This window comes from Lipophrys pholis (genome assembly GCF_963383615.2).
Source record: "Lipophrys pholis genome assembly, chromosome: 7".
Lineage (NCBI taxonomy): Eukaryota > Metazoa > Chordata > Actinopteri > Blenniiformes > Blenniidae > Lipophrys > Lipophrys pholis.
Window position 1 is genome coordinate 28389528 of NC_137638.1, and position 22951 is coordinate 28412478.

Sequence of the window (22951 nt, forward strand, 5' to 3'; positions counted from 1 at the left end):
AGTTAGATCCTCGCAGTAAACCTTTTATGTAGTTACAGATACCAATTTTGAATACGATGCTCGTTTCTATCATTACATTTCGATGAATCGTATATGATACCAATTATTTTGTATTTTATTTTGTCATCGTTATGAACGAACGTTGCAGAGTTAGTCGCGGAGGGATCGACGCGTCGGATGCCTGTTCTGGTTCGGACAGCGGAGGGAGATTTTGAAAGTGTTACTCTTAAGCGTTGACAACCTTCCATGTTTAACACATGTATCGACGATAAACCCTTTTTTCCCTTAAACTACACTTATTCTACTTCTACACGGTAAGTGTTACACCTTAATGTCACGGTGATGTTATAAACGTTGATATTGCTGTTGTGAGCAGACGTCCCGTCGTAAGACTAACGAGCTGCACCTCGAATGCTAACGTTAAACAGCCCACGGACATTTTGTGTTTTAGTGTTTATTCAATGAACAAATGTAGATGGGAGGTTCTTGGCGTTGGGCACCAAATAGACTGGTTACACGCGCGCTTGTTACTGCTACGTGATGTTATGGCACGATACGATACACGCGTGGTGTTGTGTGTGCGCGTGTGTGTGTGTGTGTGTGTCTTACTCCATACTGGATGCAGATGGAAGCAGAAGACACGGACGTCGTGGGCCCTGACGTGGATCAGCAGGAGGAAAAGCTGCCCCCCCTCGTCTCAGATGACGCCCCGGCCCCGCTGGATTTCTCTGAGCTCACACCTTGTCAGTTTGGCATCTCTGTGCAGAGTTTCGCCCCGAAGTTATCATCCAACTGCAAAGGTGAGAAGACAGGATATTATCCGCTGCCCTCACGTCACCTTCAGAGACGAAGAGAAGTGTTTACCTGCTCAGCCACCTGGGGTGGATCGCATGAGACATGCGAAGCAGAACGAGCTCCAGGGAGATTTTAACTGTTTTTCTGCACACTAATAGTTACTCTCTACATCCACTGATGCAGGTTGTTGGAACTGCTCCCTGTGCACACTCACAAGCAGTCAACATACATACTTCGCTATGGTTCAATACATAAGGATTTATTGGTGCACGGACAACTGGTCCACAAAACTGCAACCTGCAACTCGTCCATTTGGTTCAGGACATCGGTCCATGACAAATTTTTTAAGCATTATTGATCTGAAGGCTTTCAAAGTATATTTGACACATTTGGAAGGATTTGTTGAGTATATTTGACACAAGAATATGCTTGCGTTTTAAGATCGACAATACTGTGTATTTTTACCGTCTTTGGTAGGGCAAACAGGATTTATGGAGCCTAATTATCAGCTTGATTTATGAGGAATGACCTTCGGAAGTAAAAAAAACAAAAAAGAAATAGGATCAATGTTTGTTTTATAATTATTTCCACACCTTAACTCAGATATGGAAGAATGGGGGAGTTATATAATAAGTTGAGTAAATTATGTTCTAATACTTATTTGATTTTACACATTATGTCAATATGTTTTGCTAATTTGGACTTCAGGATATTTATATGTGGCTTCCAACTGAGCTTCTCGTCAAACGTAATTCCTAAAAATGTATTTACATGCATTACATTGTTCAATTTGTTTACTATTAAGAGAATGGGAAACAAAGCCATGTCATACTATACTAAATATATATGGACGTACACTAGATGTATGGAAACTATATAAAATAACAATTAAAAATACCAATATGTAAAAGTAAATTGCACAAGTTTTATTTTCCTCAAAGAAAGTCTGAAATCACATCCGTTTCATGAGTTGTCCTACAATCCCCCATCAGTTCCCCCCTGAGCGCTGCTACGTGTGGCTACTACCAATGGGCCAATCGGTCAAAAATCCCTGCCTTTTTTTCAAAACCAAAAATCATCCCAGACGTCTGTTTTTAAAAGATGAAGGTACTGTCATTGCCCCCGGCTTTAAATCTGACCACTTCCTGTTTGAAAAGGCAAACCTGCACTGCACAGATATCTACTGCGCTCGCCACGCAAAATCATGGCTGCTTACTTCCAGAGGGGGTATTGGTGGCTTTGTATAGCTTTTGGGACATTTTGATATTTATTCTAGTATTAATATTTTTGTACATGTTCATAACAGCTTCTTCCTACAATATAAAAACCTGGATTGGTAATCATCCTGTAATTTAGCACCAGATTCTCCATAAACATGATCAACCATTGTCCACCTGCAACCCCAGCCGTGTCACAGACGCCTCTCCTCACAGACTGGATGTCACACAGCACGACACTATCATTACATCTCGGTGGGATTCTGACTTCGAGGCGTTTGGTCACAAACTTACAAATGTTTGAATTTGCTGTGGTACCGAGCAGGATTACTATTGCAACAGCACATTATCGGTAGGTTAAAACCAGGAAAGTCTGAGCAAGATACCAAGCACTCCATAAATAATATCTCGGTCTCATCACAGCGTCTTTATGTAACTGCAGGCTTCCCGAGCCCTTCCAGGTTATACTTTGGTTGAATGAAGCACAGAATGACGGTGACGAACACTCATTTTCACATCTTGGGCACAATTTAGACGAATTGACTTCAGACACGTGTTTTGAGATGAAGGCTGTCTCTTTTTCTTTTTTTGTACCAAGTTTGAACAGTCAATCGGATATGAGGTGAAAAGTTCATGTTTGAGCTGTAATTACCTGTTCAAAATGTCTCCAGAGGTGCTTCAGACTGTTTTCCTCGCGATCCAACAGAGGACATGTATCATGTTGACCTTTTGTGTGTCTTACTGACCTATAGCACAAGACATCTTTCATAATGTGTGGTTTCGCTCCAAAAATGGAGGACAATGGCGAGCACAGCTGTGATGAGTGGACAAATGTCAAAACAGAGAAGCAGTGTTTGGATAGATTTTTCAACTTTATTCATATAGCACTACATACGACACCGTCATTCCTTGGTGCTTTTAACAGACAACAACAAATCCATTTTAGGTTCTACATTTTGGACGTAAAGTTCCAGATAAAGATACAGCTGCCGTAATCATCATCAACAACAAACGTCCGTGCTCGCCTGCAAATATAAGAAGTGAATTTAACTTGCTATTCGGTTATATTTTTTACCCTGACAGGTCTTATTCCAGTCTTGTCAGAGCTCCTTGTGTTTTCTCGTTTGTACACCTAAAGAGGTGGTGCTGTTTCTTATATACATTTATTTCTTATTTATCCAAATTAATTAATTTTAACTTCCTTTTGTGAAGAAGTGACAGCCTTATTTTTGGACTGTAGAAGGAAAGCTGAGCGCCTTGGAGAACAACTTACCGTACCGCAGAGAGACCTCAACTTAGGGCTGCTCGATTATGGCAAAAATCATAATCACGATTATTTGGGGCAATATTGAAATCACGATTATTTACACGATTATGTCTTTGAATTTGGAACTGCATTTTACTGAACATGTTTTTTTTTTTTTTTAAAAAAGACTCCTGCTAAATATATAATATTAAAGTTCGATTAATTGAGCAGCCCGACCTCAACTCTTAGGAACTTGGTATATTTCTCACTGTGAATGAGTTTATCAAATGAATAAACCTCGATGTGGCTTTCACATGTAAATTAACAGTTCTGAAAAATGTTATACCTCCTTACTCAAGATAGTGGTAAAAAGAGACAGAACATAGGGTTTATTGAGCCTTTTACCTGTAAACAATTGCAATTAATTAACTAATGTAAGTCTTGACATGAGATCAAACAAAGCACAAATATGTGAAATGTATTAATGCTGTCAGTTCAATACATTTTCTTTATGACTAAGACTGAGAAATGCTGGCAGTCGGAGAAGGGGATAAGTGCCTGATGAATCTGTTTAAGATTAATATGCCTTCATAAAGAGCCTGATTTAGGAATGTACTCAGTCATAGCTAGCTTTGCTGAGTTATATCGTGCCGTCACAGATGCTTGACTGTTCCTCTTGTGTTTTACCCTCTGAAGGCACTTAGTGGTTCTGCTTGTGGCCTCGCCTCGAGGGTTCAGCATGATCGGAAGTGCTGTTTTCTAAAACTGAAACCACTTGCAATCAAACGTTTTGCTGGAAAAACAACCACTGGTTGTAATCCTGGCATGCACAATTAATGTTTCCATTTGCACCTTTGTTTTTTTTTGTTTTTTTAAATTGCATGAATTCTGCACACTATAGGAATATGTTTTTTAATCTAGTTTGCGCCTCTTGTGTGTTGTACTGATCCAGTGTGACTGAGGCAGAATTCCTCTCTCTCTCTTTCTCAAGATAAGTCTCGTGTAGCACAAATTAAAGCGAGAAGGAGATCCGCCATTGGAACCCGGGGCTCCCCAGAGACAAATTCCCTCATCCGGTTCATGGCACAACAGAGGATGAAGACTCCTAAAGCTTCCCAAACTCCAGAGGTGAGCTGCTTCCTGTGGCTGCGAACCTGGCGTCCCTGTCACATCCTATCGGAGCGCCAGGCTGTGCTCAGATTGCCCTTTTGCTTTGCTCTCTGTGATGAGAACCTAAAGTGGCACACATTGTGGATATGGTGTGCGACTGTACAACATGCTGCCTCTGCTTGTATTTATCAGGTACACAGATACACCGAGGGACGGTCACTGCTGCAATGTGTAGAATCTGGTAGTTTTTATACCCTTCTAGGAGCTGGTTCTGGGTTTATTCACAGTATCTGTGTGGAGGAAACATGAAGTTTTTAAATCATCGGAGCTATATTTAAACAAACATAATTGCTTTTGAGCTTGGGCTGTTTTACAATATTTATCCCAACGTTGTAATTTGCCAACAGTGCACCCTGTAACCTGAAAACATATTGTGACTGGAGGGCAGACCGGCCATCATGTCCGACTCGTACAGCACGAGTAACGCACAATTGCCACCACAGCTATAATGTTCAGCCGCAATCAGGCTGAGTAGCACACTCAAGAACTGTTAATTTCAGCAGCGGCTTAATGCATCAACATTAGCTTAATGCGGCACAGGGGCCGAGCTGAACAGAGAGTGATGGAGCTCCTGCTGCGGCACTGCCATTTGAATGACAGAAGGACTTCTGCGCTGGCGAATGGTGTTAAATAAGGCAGTGTTTTGTTCGAGGGATCACTGTGGCACTGAAGGGCTTGGCAGTCGGCCACATGTGAATGATTAAAGCAAGAACACTACATTAAAACGCACTCTAACTCATGTGTCAATGTAAAAGCCTGTACCAGGTACCATCTATTATGTGAGGGAGATAATTTAAGGTTGCAGACGGCCATCAGCTCGGCTTCTCTCATCCACGTTTTACATGGTCTGCTGAGAAATGACTTGATCAGAAACCGACTGACCTCGGGATGCGTGTATTTATTGATTCAGTCATTTAAATTTTTTTTTTGTATGAATCTTGATGTGATTTATTCCAATGCTATTATTTATTCATGTTTCTAAGTCCTACCATTACTGACTAAGATTCTCTTTGTTTTTGAGAAATTTGTTAAAAAAGAAAAAAGTCAAGTTTTTCTTTGAAGTTCTTATAATTTGCTCGGTCCAGCTTGGAGCCTTCAGCAGGCCGGTTTTGGCCCCCTGGCCTCATGTTTAACACCCACTGATTTAGACCGTATTTCTCAGGGTTCCTGCGAGGTCTTAAAAGTATTGAATTTACAAATCTGCATTTAATACCCTAAAAACGTCTTTAAAAAGTATTAAATTTGATATTGTTGGTCTTAAATTTTGTAGAGCTGCTGCAAATATTCTACAAAATTGTGCACCGTGGTAGCTGCTTGCTAAACCTGCTCCTCTTTCTCCTCCTTCACTGTTCTGATATGAGAATGCCGGCGGCAGGTGTGGTGTAGCCACTAAAGTGTGCGTGGCGTCTATTTACTCACTGCCGTGTGGCGCCGCACATTCCAGCTCGCTGGTGAGTGTATCACTCATTCTTTTAGCATGTATTACATCGCTCCTACCTGAAAGTTTTTAGCAGGTAGCATGTAGCAGGCCTAGGAGTTTCGTGCTCCACCTGTTTGGACAAATGCGTCTCGGGGACCGGCTCTTCTCTGCCTCTGATTGGCTAATACTCGCTGCACGAGGGCTGACGAGCCAATCGGAGGCAGAATAGGGCGCGTTATTACAAAGTGTTCACAACTGCTAAATTATGCTGACATTATGGGGCAATGAGCAAATATCCCCGATGGATTTTCACTAAATACAGTCGTCTCACAGCCACTGTTTCTAAAAGAAATGGTGTTTCTGGGCTGCTTTTAAAGAAGCCAAAATTGAGTGTGTACCCACTCCTCCAGGATCTATAACTAACTTAACTTAAGTATATGACTTAATGAAACTGCAAGATATTCTCTACTTTTTGATAAGCAGGCTACTTAGACTGTTTAGACCTAATGTTTTAAGAAAGGCTGTTGTATTGATATACATTTAGTTTTTATTGATATAAAATGTCTATATTTGTAAACTTAGGTTGTTGTTGATTTTGTTTTTTTGTTTGGTGATGTTTAATTTACAGTTTACATTTGTCATGGTACAGGTGAGCTTTTATGGTTTGTCCCCTGAGTTGCATTCAAAATAGAATGAACACAAAAAATGGCAACCGTCTGATTATATACTTTTTTTAATCAGTTAATTAATTGGAAAATTAGTTGAAAGATTTATCCTTGCAAAATCTGCCCTTAAGGGCGGCACAAAAGTTTTGTTGCCATAAATTCTTTTGCTGTAAATCGTGTTCAGATGTGTCTGGGAAATGTCCAAACTGCAAAGAAAATAATATTCGTGTACCAGGTTTTAATTTGGAACCAATTTCAATCAAGATCTTAAATTGAAGTTGTAGATACCTGTAGGGACCTTTGATTTCTTAATATTTCCTTTTTTTCCCCCTATCTTATCACTACTGACAGGGCTTAGCATAGATACTTCTCATAACCTATACCAGTTGTGATTTCTAGAATATTGACAAACTTATAAAAAAGCGGAGGAGTAAAGCTTCGTGCTGGTACACGAGTCATTACAATTCCACTCTGGACTTCTTAGTGTGACTCTAATCGCGGGCAAAATTCTGCAGTTTTCTGAAAAACTCACTCATTGCGCATTTTTGAAGATTCTACAGCCATAAAATTAGAAGAAATTCATCTGGTAGTAAAATTGTTAAAAAGAATGTATTTCTTTTGAAATGGTGTGACTCTTTGTGACTTGTCTCTAATGAAAAGTACACAGCATAAAGCAAATGATGAACTCTTTTCACACATGGAATATTTAATGTTTCCACTTAGTTTGGCTGTTTAAAGTGAGGATTTTGTCATTTAGTCACGGGTGACTTTTAAATCAACGTCGCTCTTGAACATATTCAAATATTCTCAGGCAGTTTTGGCGTCCAACATGCGGCGGCGCATCGCAGAACAAGAAGTTGCATGTAATGTATGTTAAGCTGTTAAGCCGCCTGGTTATCTCGTCTTTGGCGCGAAGAGGGAGCAGCCGTCTGATCTCCTGCATAATTATTCAACTTTTGTTCTTACTCCCAAAAAATCCCAAACAATCGGGATTATTTTCCTGCCTGCTAAATGTGGAGCAATATGTTTAAACTATTCATAAAGATGTGACTGCTTTCATTCAGCAAAGGTGTCGAGTCCTGTTAAATAAATGGCAAGGTGTGAATTGTCCTTACAGAACGGGCTTTGAAAGATCAATGTGGAGGAAAAGGTCAAACTGTGTGAAAGTGTAATGATGCTTAAATCCTTTTTTTCTCTCCTTCGGCTGCCATGTCAAATGCCCATTAACATAGTCCAGCGCATCGCTGCTCTTTTTATCAGAGTAAAGTAAGAGCCAATGAAGAACTCATTACATGGACACATAACTCAATATTTAATTATCAAACACTCGCACCGTGGAGGTCAGAGAGGTTGATATTAAATGTTGCCGTCTCATCTGGGCAAATGTCAGTAGCAGTCAAACTACACACAAAAAGTGAGGAAATCTCTGTTTGGTAGATGATTCCTTGGTTGTTTTTGTGGCTGTGTTTGGTTCACACACACGCCAAGGCTCCTTCTTGTTGATTTAAATAAATTGCTAATGATTTCAAGTCAAAACGGAACCCTTTTGTCGCATTTTGAGTATCTGTTCCCATGACAACGGTGCTCGGATCCACTGACATGAGTTTTTGAAAGCTGCTCTCAGGGTGGAACTTTTTGAAAATGCTCCGACTCCGTTTCCGAGGAAACCGCGGCAAATGCAGTGTTTCGAAATGCTGCTGTTGGTCATGTGCACCACGGCCATAGTAAATAGTTCTGCACATGTGCGAGCGATTTCAGAATCAACAATACTTTAGAAATCTTTGGGGGAAATTCTTACAACATAGCTCTGCACATAAAAGAACACAGAATGAATAGAATACAGCTGGAAGGATCAATTTTGCAAAAATAAGTAATATTAGATTAAAGGTTAATATTATATATACAGGGCTAGTGGGGTCACCGGTAATAACAAACGAACTTTGTCGTCTGTCCATACCAATGTCCATTGTACTCCCATTGTTAATGTTCATAGCGTATTGTTTACTGCACCACGTGTGCAACATGTGTGCTTTCATTACAAATAAACAGCGCCACTCGTGGCCCTACATGAAAACTACATCACTTTCAGCTTTTCTTCCTTTTCTGTATAGGTAGACATGGTTTTCAAGAAATCGCTGTGTAAATGTATAACTTTTCTGAAGCACAAAGGTAAAAGCCATGCATTTTAATTTAACATGTTTTTGTGTAAACGAAGCCAAATATGCCTCGTTTCCTCAGACTTGAAGTATCCTCAACTCTGCGCCGTTCCTTAAACATTTGACACCATTTAAAGTGGAAATAAACAGGATTTCTAACAGTTTAGGATTTATTTCCAAAGAGAAATGTTAAAAAAAAGGAATAATCCACCAAATAGAAATTGCCTTAGTCTCAAGAACCAACTGTTGAACTTTACATTGAATATGACTTCTATGTTGTTTAAGAGACCAGATAGATATTGACCAATGGGGTTGAAGAGGCGGGCACTAAAAGTCCTGGGCCAATCACATGACTGCTCGAACGTGTCAAGGATGAAAGCTCTGTGGTGGATACAGTCACACCGAGCATATGATTGACAGGGGAGCGGTGCACTATGTTGCAAAGGTGGATGAAGAGGTTTTTGTGGACATTATTCCACTCTGAAAACTTCCAATTGTCAAGTTTGTATGGGGTGAGTTTCATATCGAGAGCAGTTTTCCATACAATTATAAGAACAAAAGAAATATGACAGATGGGGACTCGCTTGCAAGGGGACGCTGGACTAAGCAAACACACCGTGTGTTTGTGTGTGATACATGTGTTTCCTGTCAGTACATTCTGTGACGTAGTCTGAAGTCTTTGACCTCCGACCTGCATAGACGTGTTGCTTTTACTTCTTGACTTCCAGCTTGTCAGGAGTAGCCCCTTCCTCCCCCGGGTCGCCTCCACTCTGAGGCAGAAGATGGCCTCCTTCCAGATTCTGATGGATGTGGAGGAGAGTGACGCCTGTGATCCGAAGCCAGCGCAGGACAGCGACGCTGACGGATGCATCAGGACAAGAGATTATCTGTCTGGTGAGGCCGCCTCATTGCCACAGGATTAATAGTTTCATTCCTCAATGAGGATCTATGCCAGCAGGATTTCTTTATGATGTCTGGAGGCACCATTTAAGAGCACTGGATTAATGCATCACACCGTCTAAGCTCGACTCCAACAACATCTCACAGCAGTCAGGTCCTCTCGGTCAGCCTCTTAAACGTTTCCAAGCAGTTTGTTGCTGAAGTGAGACTTTATCACGCTTCTTTTGATCGTGTTTTTTTTTCTTCATAACTGTTTATTTTGATATAGGATCTTTATTTAACTGCGATGTCCCCAAGTCCCATTTGTTTTTGTATGTTTATGTAATGTGCCTTTTTGACTGATGTTATTTATTAATTCTACTTCCACTCAGAAGGGAGCAGCCATGATGCGTGCAAAGAGAACAACCCACCAGTGACACCCACACCCAGCAAGAGGAGGCGTCTGGGCCCCCATGAAGGCTGCAGCCAAGAGATTAGAGAGGCCGGCGCTCCCATCCTGCACTCCAGCTTGAAGGAGCAGGAGGTACTCTCACTCTGACTCACTCACTTAACTTGGCTGCTATAAATAATTTAACTGAAAGGTTTTTACCTCTCTGTACTTGCTTTTCATTGACTGCAGAGTATTTTTAACTCCTCCGTGAATGGAAGGTTGAGGAATTTGAACTGCAAGCAACTCAAATGATGGAAAACAAACAGCCCCTCTCAAGCAAAGCAGATTTTGCTGCTTACTGCAAACATCTCGCTATAATTTATTCATGGCTGCATATTGTTTGATTTTAACTTTTAAAGTCTGAACGCTGTTGTATCTATTTTGCTTTCTTACTTATTTGGTACGGCACGTTGAAAGCAAATTCATGTCCGCAGGTGAATAAAGACCCAGTGATCCAGGATGTGGCAGAAGCACCTCTGCCATCCAGTGGAAGTGCGGAAGAGGCTCACGCTGTGCTTGTTCTTCAAACCCTCGATGCTAACTTTAATTTCAGCGCCCACTCGCCTTCAAAGAAACAACAGGTACATGTGCATTTAGACGACTAAAAGAAGTTAATATGAGACACCTTGAGAGCAAACATTTTAAAATGACGGCATCCATCTATCTTATGTACCACTCATTCCAAACCGGGGGAGGGGGCAAGGATTGTCATTAATTAATTGACATCACAAAACTACTAAGTGAAAGCATCTACAGTAAAAGTGTAAGCACTCTGAGAAAAACTGGTAGAGCATCTAGATGAAGAGGAAGATCGATTACAAAATACAGTTTACCAAGGGAGTTACATTCAAATAAAGCCGAGGTTTCAAGTGTTAAAAAAAAGTGTGTCCCTCAAGAAAAGGGTTATGATTGATTCATGTTGCAGGGTGCTGTAGACATTTCCATCCGGCTTTGGGTGCAGGTAGTGTTACACCCTGAACAGGTCGCCAGGCCATAACCAACAGAGAACATGCAAACTCAACACAGTAAGGCCCCCAAGACTGAAATGTACTGATCGGCACTTCCACCTCATAATGACAGTGTCCCTGATTCTAGTCTGGGTGGGGCATGGGGGAGTTTCTGTGTGGAGTTTTTATGTTCTCCCTGTTTGTTAGGAGATTTTCTCCTGAAATTCAGTCCAAAATCCTGCGATTAAAGATGATGGTGACTTTGACCTTGTTTTCACAACATTTTCGAGATAAAACAGAAATCTGTCACTTCGTTTTGGGTTTATTTTTACGAGAGAATGATGCCCAGAGTTACTGAAAATGCAACTTGTCGACAGTCACCATGGTTACAATCCAACTTGGTTGTCTGTCCATACACATGTTATTGTTCATGTTTATAGGATATTGTTCTCTGTGAGCGTGTTTGTGTGGTTTAATTACAAGAATGACCAACAGCGCAAACTCGTGGCCCTTCTGTAAATTTACATTGTTTTCTGCGTTAATGCCGTTTCCGTGTAAACCCACCTCGTTTTCAAAACGTTGCTGTGTAAATGCAAAACTTTTCTGAAACGGCTGGGATGAGCTCCAATGTCTCATAGTGATGCATAGATGAACTATCTAATTATCCTTCTTTTAAATAACTTGATCCATTTGAAATGGTCTGCTTCAGAAGGGTTAACGTCTAAAGCTTTCTAGATTATTGTATAAACTTCCCCTCTGATAAAGTCATTCCAGGATCAGAATAACGTTAACACGATTCTTCTGACGTTATTTGTATTCTTACTGTCCGTGGTAACAACAGCTGTTTTGTGAAAGTCTGAATTTGGATCCGCGACTGTAACATTGGTTAACTGAGATCCCCTTCTGAGCATGCCCAGAGGCTCCGTGCAGCACACATCCGTCGCAGGCGGGCACAGAGCAGTAATCAGATGTCTGGTCTGTGGCCACACAGCAGGCAGTAACAAGGCAGACCTATGATATTATTGCCCAGGCAGCGCTTCCTTCCTCACTCAACCAAGTGCTGTCTTGCCTCAAAGTCCTCGGCACATGTTTGTCATGCTGGCAACTAGAAATAATACCCCATATTTAGAAGAGTTCCAGTGTCAGTCTGGGTGGAAGCTTTTCTTTCCCCCCTTCCCAGATTCCTGTATTTACTTTAAGTGAAATACTAGTCTTGAGTTTTCAGCTTTTTTATGCCCAGTCTGGAGCTGCAGCACTCCGCCTCATCACTGCCTGTGCTGAGTGTTTATTGCTCCGCTGATCAAGACCAACCCATTTTAACGATTGCAAGGAGAGAAATGAAAAGGACACCTGTAGTGAGTTGATTAGATGAGGTGATTCAAGAATATTGTACGCTTTATCGTCTTCCTGCAAAAAATGTGTCCTGGTGCTGAATGAAATGCTAATGTGTCTCATTGAACATGTTGTGTGAAGCTGCATCGAGCCACAGTCCAACAGAAGGAAGGATCTCACATTTTCTCTCTTCACAGGACAGTGTCTTTGAAGTCCAAAGCCCCAGCCGCCCACCACCTGTTGATCCTGCAGCCGCCTCCCCCTTCCACATCCCCTCTTTGCCTTCACTGCTGGACATGAAGCCCACAGGTAAACACGCCGCTTTCTGTGGCCTTGCCATAGTAACTGCTCTTTTATCTTTGGCTCTGCCTCGGCTTTGAGGCTCTGTGCACAGCACTGCGTTTTGTACCTCTGTGTCTCGTCTGCTTGGCTGCATTGTTGTAATTTCAGAGGAAATGTTTTCTATGTGTCCACAGGTCGGTTTTCTGTGCATGAAAATAAGTTTGGAATTCATGCATAATTTTCAACAAAAAAAAAATTTGGTAGAAAGCACATGTTACAACATAAAGCAGCTTCGTCCACAGTGGAGGGGAAAACTAGTATCCGGCTCAGCGGTGGCAACTTTCTTGGGTTTACATCAGAGGTGTCAAACATAGGGCCCGTGGGCCAAAACCAGCCTGCAAGAGGCTCCAATGCGGCCATACCACCAAGCAAAAGGTCACTTTTTCAAAGAAAACATTGTTTTGTTTTTCTGTAACAAATGTCTTAAGACTAGTAAACACAACACTCAGACTGGAGCTGAGATATCGGTGCCTTGAAAACAAGCAACTTCATTGCCAGCAAACTAGCCTCAAAGCCATGCTGCCAGGGTGGGTTTGTGAAAACGCCCATAATGCAACAGCTATAGAAGTTTTTTGGACTTTTCACTGTATTTTGCACCTCAATGTTTCATTAAAATTGACTTTCTGTTTAGATTATAGTCATTTTTGGTTGTAATTAGATGTTTTTTGGGGAAATGTATACAATCCCATCAATCGTACAACTGTGCCACAGCAAAGAAAAACTTTAAAGTTTAAATGTAAAGATTATTATGGAATTATCTCACCGGTCCAATCCATTCAACATGTAATTGGGGTGTATGTGGCCCCTGAACTAAAATGTGTTTGACACCTCTGGTCGAGAGGATAGTACGAGAGAAAAGGACAGGACACAAGAACAACAAACAAGTTTTTATTGGACAGTAAGGCAATAAACTGGCTGCAGTAAATAGTTCTTAGTTGTCACTCATATGTTTTGTACCAAAACTTTAACTTGATGAAGCATATACTTGGAGCTGGTCTCTATGAATGGCTGCAACATGTTTGATATATGATGCCCAGGAATTATTTACCAAAATGTCTGAATTACAGAAACTGTTGTCTTGCTTTCTTTAATTCCATCTGAAAAATATTGAAAGAATCAAAGGATTTCTGACCCAACAAGATTCTGAGAAACTTCTTCTGCATTTATTTTCACGAGGTTGGATTATTGTCACGGAGTGTTTACAGGCCTCGGTAAAAAATCTGTCAGACAACTACAGCTCATCCAGAACGCTGCAGCCAGAGTCCTCACCCACGCAAAGAGGGTGGAGCACATTACACCAACACACTGAGGGTGGAGCACATTACACCTGTGCTCCACCCTCTCCACTGGCTGCCTGTGTATCAAAGGATTGACTTCAGAATGGTCCTTCTGCTCTAGAAAGCTTTGAATGGTCTCGGCCTAAATCGTCTCAGACTGACTTGTAGAAGATCAAAGCTCCAGACCTCTGAGGTCCTCAGGAAGAGGTTGACTCACTGTTCCTACAGTCAGAAGAAACAAGGTGAAGCAGCTTTTAGTTCCTACCTCCTCACCTGTGGAACAAACTTCCTGAACACCTGAAGACTGCTGACACACTCACTTCTTTTAAATCAGGACTTAAACATAGACTTTACTTACTTATTAAACTAATCTTAAAAAATATCTTACCATATTTATTCTACTTTTCTTCATTATTTGTTTTAATGTATTTCTTTCATTTTTTCTAAGGCTTTAATGTATTTCTTTATTCTGTATTTCTTTCATTTCTTTTATTTCTTTGTAAAGCACTGTGAATTGCCTTGTTTGAATGGTGCTCTATGAATAAGTTTGCCTTGCCTTGCCTTAACATTAGCAGCTTTATGCACCAACATAAACCAGGATCTGAGCAGTGAGTCCTGAAGTGAAGCTGCCCGTCACTGCTTAACTGTCTTCATCCATCTCTTGTTTTTCTAACTCCCTTAAGAAAAAACACACACAATTATTTAAGTTTATTTCCATTTAGCAAGTAGTTCTGAGAGCTTGCAGCTGAGTGGCTTTGTTATTCTGCTTGAAACATTAGTGGGATACGATGCAAGTCTTTTGTACAATTAAAGTTTTGCTGTTTTGCAGGAGACGACGGTTCGTTGGTGGTGAAGAAGAAGAAGCAGGTCCGCTTTGGAGGGCCTCTCTCCCCTGAGTTCTTTGATAAGAACCTTCCTCCCAGCACGCCGTTGCAGAAAGGAGGCACGCCAGCTCGTGCAGCCACGCCCGGCGGGAGCTTCCAGCTGCGCTCGCTGCTGAAGACGCCTCAGAAGAGCGAATCCAAGACGCCGCAATCTCAGCTGGACCTCGACAGCTCCACTGACTTCGGTGCTTCCCCGACATTTTCACTTCCCCACAAGCAGGGATCCGAGGTGAGGCCAACAGAACCGGAGGATGGGTGTTGTTTATGAGAAAGACATGTTTTTGTTTTGTTAGTCCTCACATATCTAAGTGTGATCCAGTTTGTAAATATTATTAAACAATATATTCTTAATCCGGTCTCCTCAGATTGTTTCGCCTTCAGTGGAGGAGAAAGACTCTGCAGTGACGAGCAATCCAGGTTGAATATTAGTTTGAATACAGTCACTGGCCTTGTGAAAAATAGTTTTATTTCCTCTGTTGGGAAGCAGTCCAACTCCAACAGCTCTTTCCATCTATTCCAGAGTGTCTGTGGGACACCCGGCCGCTGAATTTAAACGCCGCCTTCCAGGAGGAGTCTCTTTCCCAGACTGAGACGGGTGAGCTGCTTTCTTCTTTTTCATTGTCACTTAACCTCCTGTCTTCGTCTCTTGACTTGTGTGTCTTCTGCTATCTCCTGACAAATCATGGAGCTGTGTGCTGCTCGAGATTCTCATTTTGAGGACAGAATAAAAATATCTGAAGTAATTGGAAAGAAATCACTGGTTTCTGTAAATGTAGACTTGCACAGATATTTGAAGATAAAAGCCACATTGATATGTAAATGATCTTTTTCAAAGCGTGCAACAATGATTTAGGTAGTCAGCATTATAAATGCTGCTTTCACAATTAGTTTTTTTAAATATTGTCATTTGTTGGCAGATGCTAAACATTTTGTTTGTATGTTCAAACGTGTGTCATTCCAGCTGTTGTTTCCTTGGAGTCTGACCTCCAAACCAGCACAAGCTGTCGGATAAATACTGAGGAGGAACCTGGATCCTGCCCAGAGACGAAGGAGCAGCCAGAAGCAGCTGTTGAAGATCCACCTTCAGCAAAACCCAACAGAAGAAAGAAGGTCAGCAAACAACTTTTGTAATTGGAAAAAAAATAACATTTTTGTTTTTGAGCTTATTTCTTTGTCATGATGCTTCCTATAATTCTGAGACGGCTGCGAAGCTCCTTCACTACTTTATCACTGCTGCTCATCCCACAAATGTATGTTCCTCACAAATCAGAAAAAGTGAAAGTAGTTCAATAGTGTAAGATTTATTAACAAACAACATTATTGCACCAAATTCTTTGCCAAATATAATATTTTGTGTTTTTAGCTTTTAATAGGCTACATTAACAAAGGCATCTTACCCGTATAAAGGCCCCTTCATGCTACCCATGTCTTCGTGTCCGCGGGGTGCACACGATTGTGGCCATGCTCCACTTCTGGACACGCAGCAGCTCGCATTCCACGCAGGCGCATTGGTCCACGCATCCCCGTCGTCAAGGACGCTGAGCATTGAAAATGGTACCTCGCGTGAACAAGAAAAAGTAGAGCTCCTGTGTTTGTTATATTTGGCCGAAGAGGAGGAATGGGAACGTGAATAGAGCAAGGAACAGAGTTCAGCACGCTGGTCCAGGAAATAAGAAGCGTCGACGAGGACAAGCGTCAGCTGTATTTCTGCATGTCGGCTTCAAAGTTTGCCTCCATCGTGATGCGCTGGAATAGACAGAGACTGGTGCATGCAGTCGGCCACAAAATTTGGGCTGCACATGGTCGACCGCAGAGAGGTCGGAGTGGAGCCTCACACACGGGGGCGGATGACGATTTTGACGTCACGTGTACTCTGCGCACATGCGGACACTCACGGACATTGGTCGCATGAGGGGGGCCTTAATATATCAGAATTGGACACATTTACGTCTTAAACCTTGTGAATTTGTGTTTCCTTCCAGGCAGGAGCAGAGCCGGCCGCTTCAGTCCGCTCAGGCAGCAGAAAGAGGAAGGTCTGCTAACAAACCGCTCTCACTTGTACCAATCTCCAATTACCAGACAAGTTTCTCTCTCGCTCTCTCTCTCTTTTTTCTTAATAATTTAGGGGTCATAACATGTTCCTATCTAATCTACTGTTTAATTCCTCTGGATCTGAACTTAATCACGTCCAAGGATTTCTACTTGATGTGTGCAAGGGAGTGTGGCAGGGAGGCCGTCAGTGTAATGTATCCTCAGGCCAGCTCTCTGTTCCCCCAGCAGCCGGAGGAAAGCCAACCTGTGAAGAGGTCGATGCGCTCCGCTGCCAAGTCGGCCTCTGGGAAGATGAAGGTGAGTTGGCCGAGTCTGCTCGTTTGATTTCTCTTTACGTCGCGTCACAGAGGGCTCTGAAGATGTGTCTTTCCTGGAGGGAGCCGTTCATGGAGCTGATGGCTGCTCAGACGAGCTGCAGCTTTCTTAAGTCCAGTTACAGAAAAGATTTATGTTTGTCTTCATTCTCCCAAGTGTTATACCTTCATAGCCGCAGCAGTGACGCCACCCTTTTTTTTTTTTTTTTTTCTGTTTTATTATCATGTTGCTCGAGCATGACAATACTCATGCTAAACCATTCAAATCAAAACCTATTCAATGAAAGGCCTGAGACTCGCATGATTAGTGTCCCATGTCTTTGTAATCACACTCCCAGAACAGAAATGGAAACGGTGGAAAAGCTCATTTCCTCCTGTTGCAGATGTGTTCAAACTGGGTATCAAACATAAAGCCTGTGGGCCAAAAGTGGTCTGCAAGAGGCTCTAATCCAGCCGCCAAACCACCAATTAAATGGTGGAAATTATCAAGAAAAATTTATTTTATTTTATTTTTCAAAATGAATTTAATAAGAGTAGTAGACACGACACGACACAACTAGCATTAGCCTCAAAGCCATGCTGACAGAGTGAGTTTGTAAAAAAAAAAAAAAAAACACTCCTAATGCAAAAACTAGTGTTTTTATGGACATTTGACTGTATTTTGTACCAGAATGTTTCATTACAATTGGCTTTATTTTAAGATTGTAGTTATTTTTGGTAGTTATTCTTTGGTTTTTGTGAAAATATTGAAAAAACATTTAGTGGTTATTATTTTTTCACCAGTCCAGCCCACTTGAGATAGAAGTGGGCTGTTTGGCCCCTGAACTAAACCTGATCTCACATCTTTTAGTCTTGTTTAGTGGCGTTTTTAGATGTAAATACTTGGTGGGACAAGATTGTATTTCAGGCCTAGTGACGCCACTGAATTCCAAAGTAAAGTGTATTCATAACCTTATAACAACCATGTAGGTGCTGATTCAGTAAAAATGTTGCTCCTTGGAGATAGCCGATCGGAAAAAAAGTTAATGATACCAATTGAACCACGTCATGCAGTTTCAAAGACGGTCGTTCTACCACTCCACCACCAGTAAAGCTGCAAAGTTAAGAGATTCTTAGAAGCTGTTGATCACAGCGTTACTCGGTTTACCCATAGTTCCCTTTCCTTTCTCCACTAAAGTAAGAGCTTCAATCTCGTCCTCGTAAATAATCAACATCATTAATTTTAATTACTAACTGTTTGTTAGCTCTCGCTGCTAACAAGCTAATGTAATACAGAATTTGTGACGACTGGCGTCTAAATCAGCACCAGCCAATCAGCTCTGAGCTTTTAAGTGACGTGAGTGGGGCTTCAGGCTTCAAGCCCCACGATTCGTCAGAATCACTTGAACTGAATGAACGGAGGAAGTTGTATTCACAGACAAGAAAATATTGTAGATAATCTTAAAGAATTAATAGCATACTTTGCATGCAGTCCTTCCTGAGGACACCAGGTGGGGCTCAGCCCCCCTGCCCCTAATGACCAGTCGCCCCTGGTCTTGTTTGATTTCATGCTGCCATCATTTGAACCTGAAGAGTAGAAACAAAGTGAATTTGACTCCATTCAGATGATTCTGCTTGGTTTGAGTTTTCAAAGTGTTTTATTGTGATTTGTTTCATAACAGGTGTTTTTTCAGATTATTTTACTTAAATGTGAAATGGAGCATCTCTCAAACACAAATACAAATAGTCATTCAATTTACATATTAAAAAAGACAAAATGCTGTTTTTCTGCTGTATTGACATGCACTGAAGCTTATGACTGAGGTCGATATCAATCATGGAGCTTGTGTGCTGTTATCTGCCTAATGTATTATAACTCCTGCAGCTGTGACAAACAGAAAGGCTGATACTGATTTTCTTGGGATTAGTTGACAATGGCAGAATTCATCAGTCAGTTTTTCATCTTTCAATGCGTCCCTGCTCACCCAGCTGGGCCCCAGGTGCACTTCTTCCAATCGAGAAGGTAAAGCAGCATTCAAAGGTCACGAATACTGTACACGTACCTTCGCCTTTGTTTCGCTTTCAAGGCGGAATAATTTCCATGGAAAGCAGAGCGCAGTGTTTTTGTGAACATTAGTCAAACGAGAGAATTGCTGCATACACTTAGTGCAGGGTGTTTTCACCGGCAGATTTGTTGACAAGGAGCGAAATAAAGAACATCACTACACATATCCTTTAAGCCCACTCAGTCGTGATTAGTTAATAAATAGGGTAATCCAGACAAGTGCAGCTAATGAGTCACAAGAGCTTCGTTTTTCCCAAACAACAATAAGCGTTCACACTGCAGGTCTTGATGCTCAATTCAGATTATTTTGCTGGGATCTGATGTTTTTTCCGAGATCATTCACATTACATTTTAAACGCCACCTCTATCAGACCGCCGTGTGAAACGTGATCAGATCTCGGGACCCCAGAGCGCAGAAGACGCTGTTGACAGAACTAAATATGGACGCCACGCCGGTCTGCACCAGGGCTGCCAGATGTGACTCACTGTTTGCCAGGAGTGTCGAACATAAACTCGAGGCCCGTGGACCAAAACCGGTTACGGCTCCAATCCGGCCAAACCACCAAGAAAATTGTAAAAATGCCAAAGAAGACCACACTGAGACCCAGAGCTGAGATATCAGTGATGCTGCCATGAGAGCGAGCCACCTTGCTCGACTCCAAGCCATGCTGTCAGTGCGTTTGTCAAAACACCCATAATGCATCAGCTGTAGGTGTTTATATGGACTGTTCACTGTATTTTATACCAGAAGGTTTCATTGAAATGGTTGAGATTGTCCTCATTTTTGGGAGTAATTGTTTTCCATCATGTTTAATCACCTTTAATCTTTATGGTTAAAAGTTATTGTGGCACTATTTTAGCATTCCGGCCCCCTGGAGATGAACTTGGACTGAACGTGGCCTCTAAACTAAAATGTGTTGGACACCTCTGATCCGGACTGGAGCTCATGTTACCAGTCAGCTTACAACGCTCAACGCCTCCAGTAGCATTTTTATTTTTTATTTATTCTGTTTCTTTTAAATGTAAAGACTGTCAGCCATAGATGGTTTGTTTGGTTGCAGGAAGGTTTTTCAGATTTTCACCCGCTACAAGTGATTTGAAAACACTCGATGAAGCGGTGGCGGCCTCGAGGTGAGAGCAGTGAGCTCCTGACTAGAACGTCGTGGTTGTGACAATCAAACCTGCTGATCTCTGTGTGCAGCGTGAGGCCGACACGCTGCACGTCAACGTGTTGCAGTCCACTCCTTAAAGTCAGTGATCACAAGTTAAATCTATGTATTTGTCATAAAACATTAATTTCTTCTTTTGAGAATTAAATTCCTGAACAATTTTTTGACGTCTGTCTTCTGTGAAAGACTCGACTTGATCCGTCCTGCCGGCCTGGAGCGTCTCCCAGATATGGTGACAGCCCTGGTCTATGCCATGAAATACTAAAACTCTGGACTCAAGATGTGTTTATATACAGCAAAGGTAGTGAGGAATCAATGGAGGATAATCACCTGGCGAGATAATGGGCTGATATTGACTTGATGTACGAGGACTAATTGCTCTGCATATTACATCGTTACAGGAAACAAGCAAGCTGACAAATTACATTTGTGACCCCGTCAGTACAAACTGTCCAAATCCTGTCCTCCAGACGGCCTCAGGAGGCGCTCGCCGCTGGAGCAAGGACGTGGACCACTCGCTGTACGGCTCGCGTGAATACGCCTCCAAAAACCCCAGCTTGACCCCCATCACGGAGAACCTGTGCTTCATCAGCGAATCCCCAGCAGCACCGCAGACTCCTCTGGCGGGCGTGGCAGGTAAAAGACGACTGCATCGGCTCCTTAACGGCAGAGCAGCAGGGAATTCCTCTTTCCCTCAAATCACCTTGTTTTATTCCTCCAATACAGCCACAAGAGTCGAAGCTCACCAGAACCCCGAGACTGACACCAGCACGGCGGCTGTGACGGAGGAAGCTGAAGTGGGGAATGCAGCGAGGGGGAACAGGAGGCTGTCGGGGCCGAGGGCTCGAGGAAGACCACTGAGGAAGAGGAAGGTCAGCGTTCCTGACAGAAAACTGCTGAGTGAAGAGAAAGAAAACTGTGAAGACCAAACGGCGGCACTGGGAAGCCAATCAGAACACAAAGCTCCTCCACAGGAGGACACTGAGGAAGTCGGTGCTCTCACCTCTGAACTTACGCTTTGCTCCAACCTGGAGGAGAAAACCGACTCGGCCCCGGCTTCATGTGAAGAACCTCCCAGCACAGAGCTGCCGCTGCAGAAGAGTGGAGGCAGGAGGAGCTCTGCGCTCGTCCCGGTCCTGCAGGAGCAGCAGAACCACGCAGCGGAGCTTCAGAGCACGTGTGAAGCAGAGAGGGGGCCGGGTGACCAGGCAGCCAACCAGCAGGAAAACGTCCCGTCAGGCTCCGCTGGTCAGGAGGAACCCAGGCCGCCCGGCGAGCTCCTCGCCCCCTGGCAGGACGAATTCAATTTTGAGGATGTTTTCAAGCCGGTCACCACCAGAGGGCAGCGCTCTGTGCGCCGCAGCCTGAGGCTCCGCTGCGACCTGGACCGCGATGGCGCGGGGCTCGCCTGGTTGCCTCGTACCTCCCCCGACTCCTCCAGAGAGGCCCGCAGGAAGACCCGGGGCCGGCGGCCCAGCGCCGCGCTGCTCATCCAGCCGCCGCTCCCCGAGGAGACGCAGGACGCCTCGTGAGACCGCCTGCTGCTTTTAATGAACTTGGACATTTATTACACGTCACACATCACTACTCTGTTTTCTCAAAAGACAATTAGATGATTTTTATTTTATTTTTTGTCAAAGAAGATGCTGATGTACAAAATTGATGCTTTAGTTCTGTGTGAATTCTCGGAGCTCGCCGGTAATTTGTAACCGGTTTCCCCTCCAGTAACCAAGCCGCTCAATACTCCCAGAGTCAAATCATCTTTGCTGACCACTGCTGAATCAATGTCCAACCACTCAGCTGGTAATCACACTGCATCTTCAGTCCCCCTCCTAAGTCAATGGATGGATCCTTTCCAAGTCAATATCTGCTCCTGTGGAGAGACGAAGATGGTCGGATTACATTTAGCATCAGTCAGCCGCAGCTGGCTTAGTGGAAGAGGAAAGAACAGAAATCAAATTAATATACTGAAATAATTCTTTGTTATTTTGTTTCTTCATTAAAACCAGTTATTGTGTGTTTTTAAAAGCGTGAGTTAACTGGTTAAAACGTGTCTTGGCTCTGATTCAAAGCTTTGGCTCCATGTTAAGACGACATATCAGGTCAAACTTCGTTTAGACTCATTTCCAATGAATTCATCCAAATAATAAAACAGCTACTGTTCTCCATAAACGTGATGTTCCAGCTGTGTGGTGACTCGAGTTCAAGTGCAGTGGCATTCTCTGCTTAGGGTTTGTTTTTTTGTCATAACTGAAACTATATATTACTCGTCTCATCTGCATTTTGAATGCAGCCCAAATGCCTGGAAGTAAATTGACCTTCAACCTGGAGCTCCGGCAGATTCAAATCAGCTGCTAGTTTCCAACTTCATCCATCTGTCAGAACGGGACGGCAGGCAGCACTAACAAATTGAGTTTCAAATTCAGTTCACATCGGAGGAATTGGCTTCCAGAATGATGCATGACTGTAATCTATCCATCACGGGGTAATTGATTCCCTCCTTTTTTTTACATGGAGTCGGAGTCGCTTGGCTGAAGGACACTGGAGGTTTCTGACTCCCCCCAGTTTGTCCCAAAGTCTTGTGTGTCCCC

The 22951-nt window shown here is 42.7% G+C and overlaps 1 protein-coding gene across 6 annotated transcripts; it reads left to right on the forward strand.

The window, feature by feature from the left end:
* The first annotated feature begins 179 nt into the window (after nucleotides 1-179).
* cdca2 (cell division cycle associated 2) lies at nucleotides 180-22536 on the forward strand. Of its 6 annotated transcripts, none has more exons than XM_080467410.1 (15): nucleotides 180-314; nucleotides 626-800; nucleotides 4250-4386; nucleotides 9398-9563; nucleotides 9941-10092; nucleotides 10434-10580; nucleotides 12476-12587; nucleotides 14727-15010; nucleotides 15147-15198; nucleotides 15302-15376; nucleotides 15743-15891; nucleotides 16764-16814; nucleotides 17059-17130; nucleotides 20831-20996; nucleotides 21087-22536. In XM_080467410.1, exons 2-15 carry the CDS (start codon nucleotides 626-628, stop codon nucleotides 21890-21892), a joined length of 2544 nt encoding a protein of 847 aa, XP_080323536.1. In that variant the 5' UTR covers nucleotides 180-314; the 3' UTR covers nucleotides 21893-22536. The 6 variants fall into 6 exon arrangements, with proteins under 6 accessions (XP_080323536.1, XP_080323537.1, XP_080323534.1 ...); XM_080467411.1 differs by having other exon boundaries at nucleotides 17062-17130; nucleotides 21087-22529; XM_080467408.1 differs by having other exon boundaries at nucleotides 14727-15009; nucleotides 15137-15198; nucleotides 21087-22529.
* Nucleotides 22537-22951: the final 415 nt, after the last annotated feature.

Coding starts and splice junctions, on each gene's coding strand:
- cdca2 (XM_080467408.1), top strand. CDS start 626: ATGGAAGCAGAAGACACGGACGTCGTGGGCCCTGACGTGGATCAGCAG. Junction 10,093..10,433: donor CCAGCTTGAAGGAGCAGGAG/GTACTCTCACTC, acceptor TCATGTCCGCAG/GTGAATAAAGACCCAGTGAT. Junction 12,588..14,726: donor GCTGGACATGAAGCCCACAG/GTAAACACGCCG, acceptor GCTGTTTTGCAG/GAGACGACGGTTCGTTGGTG.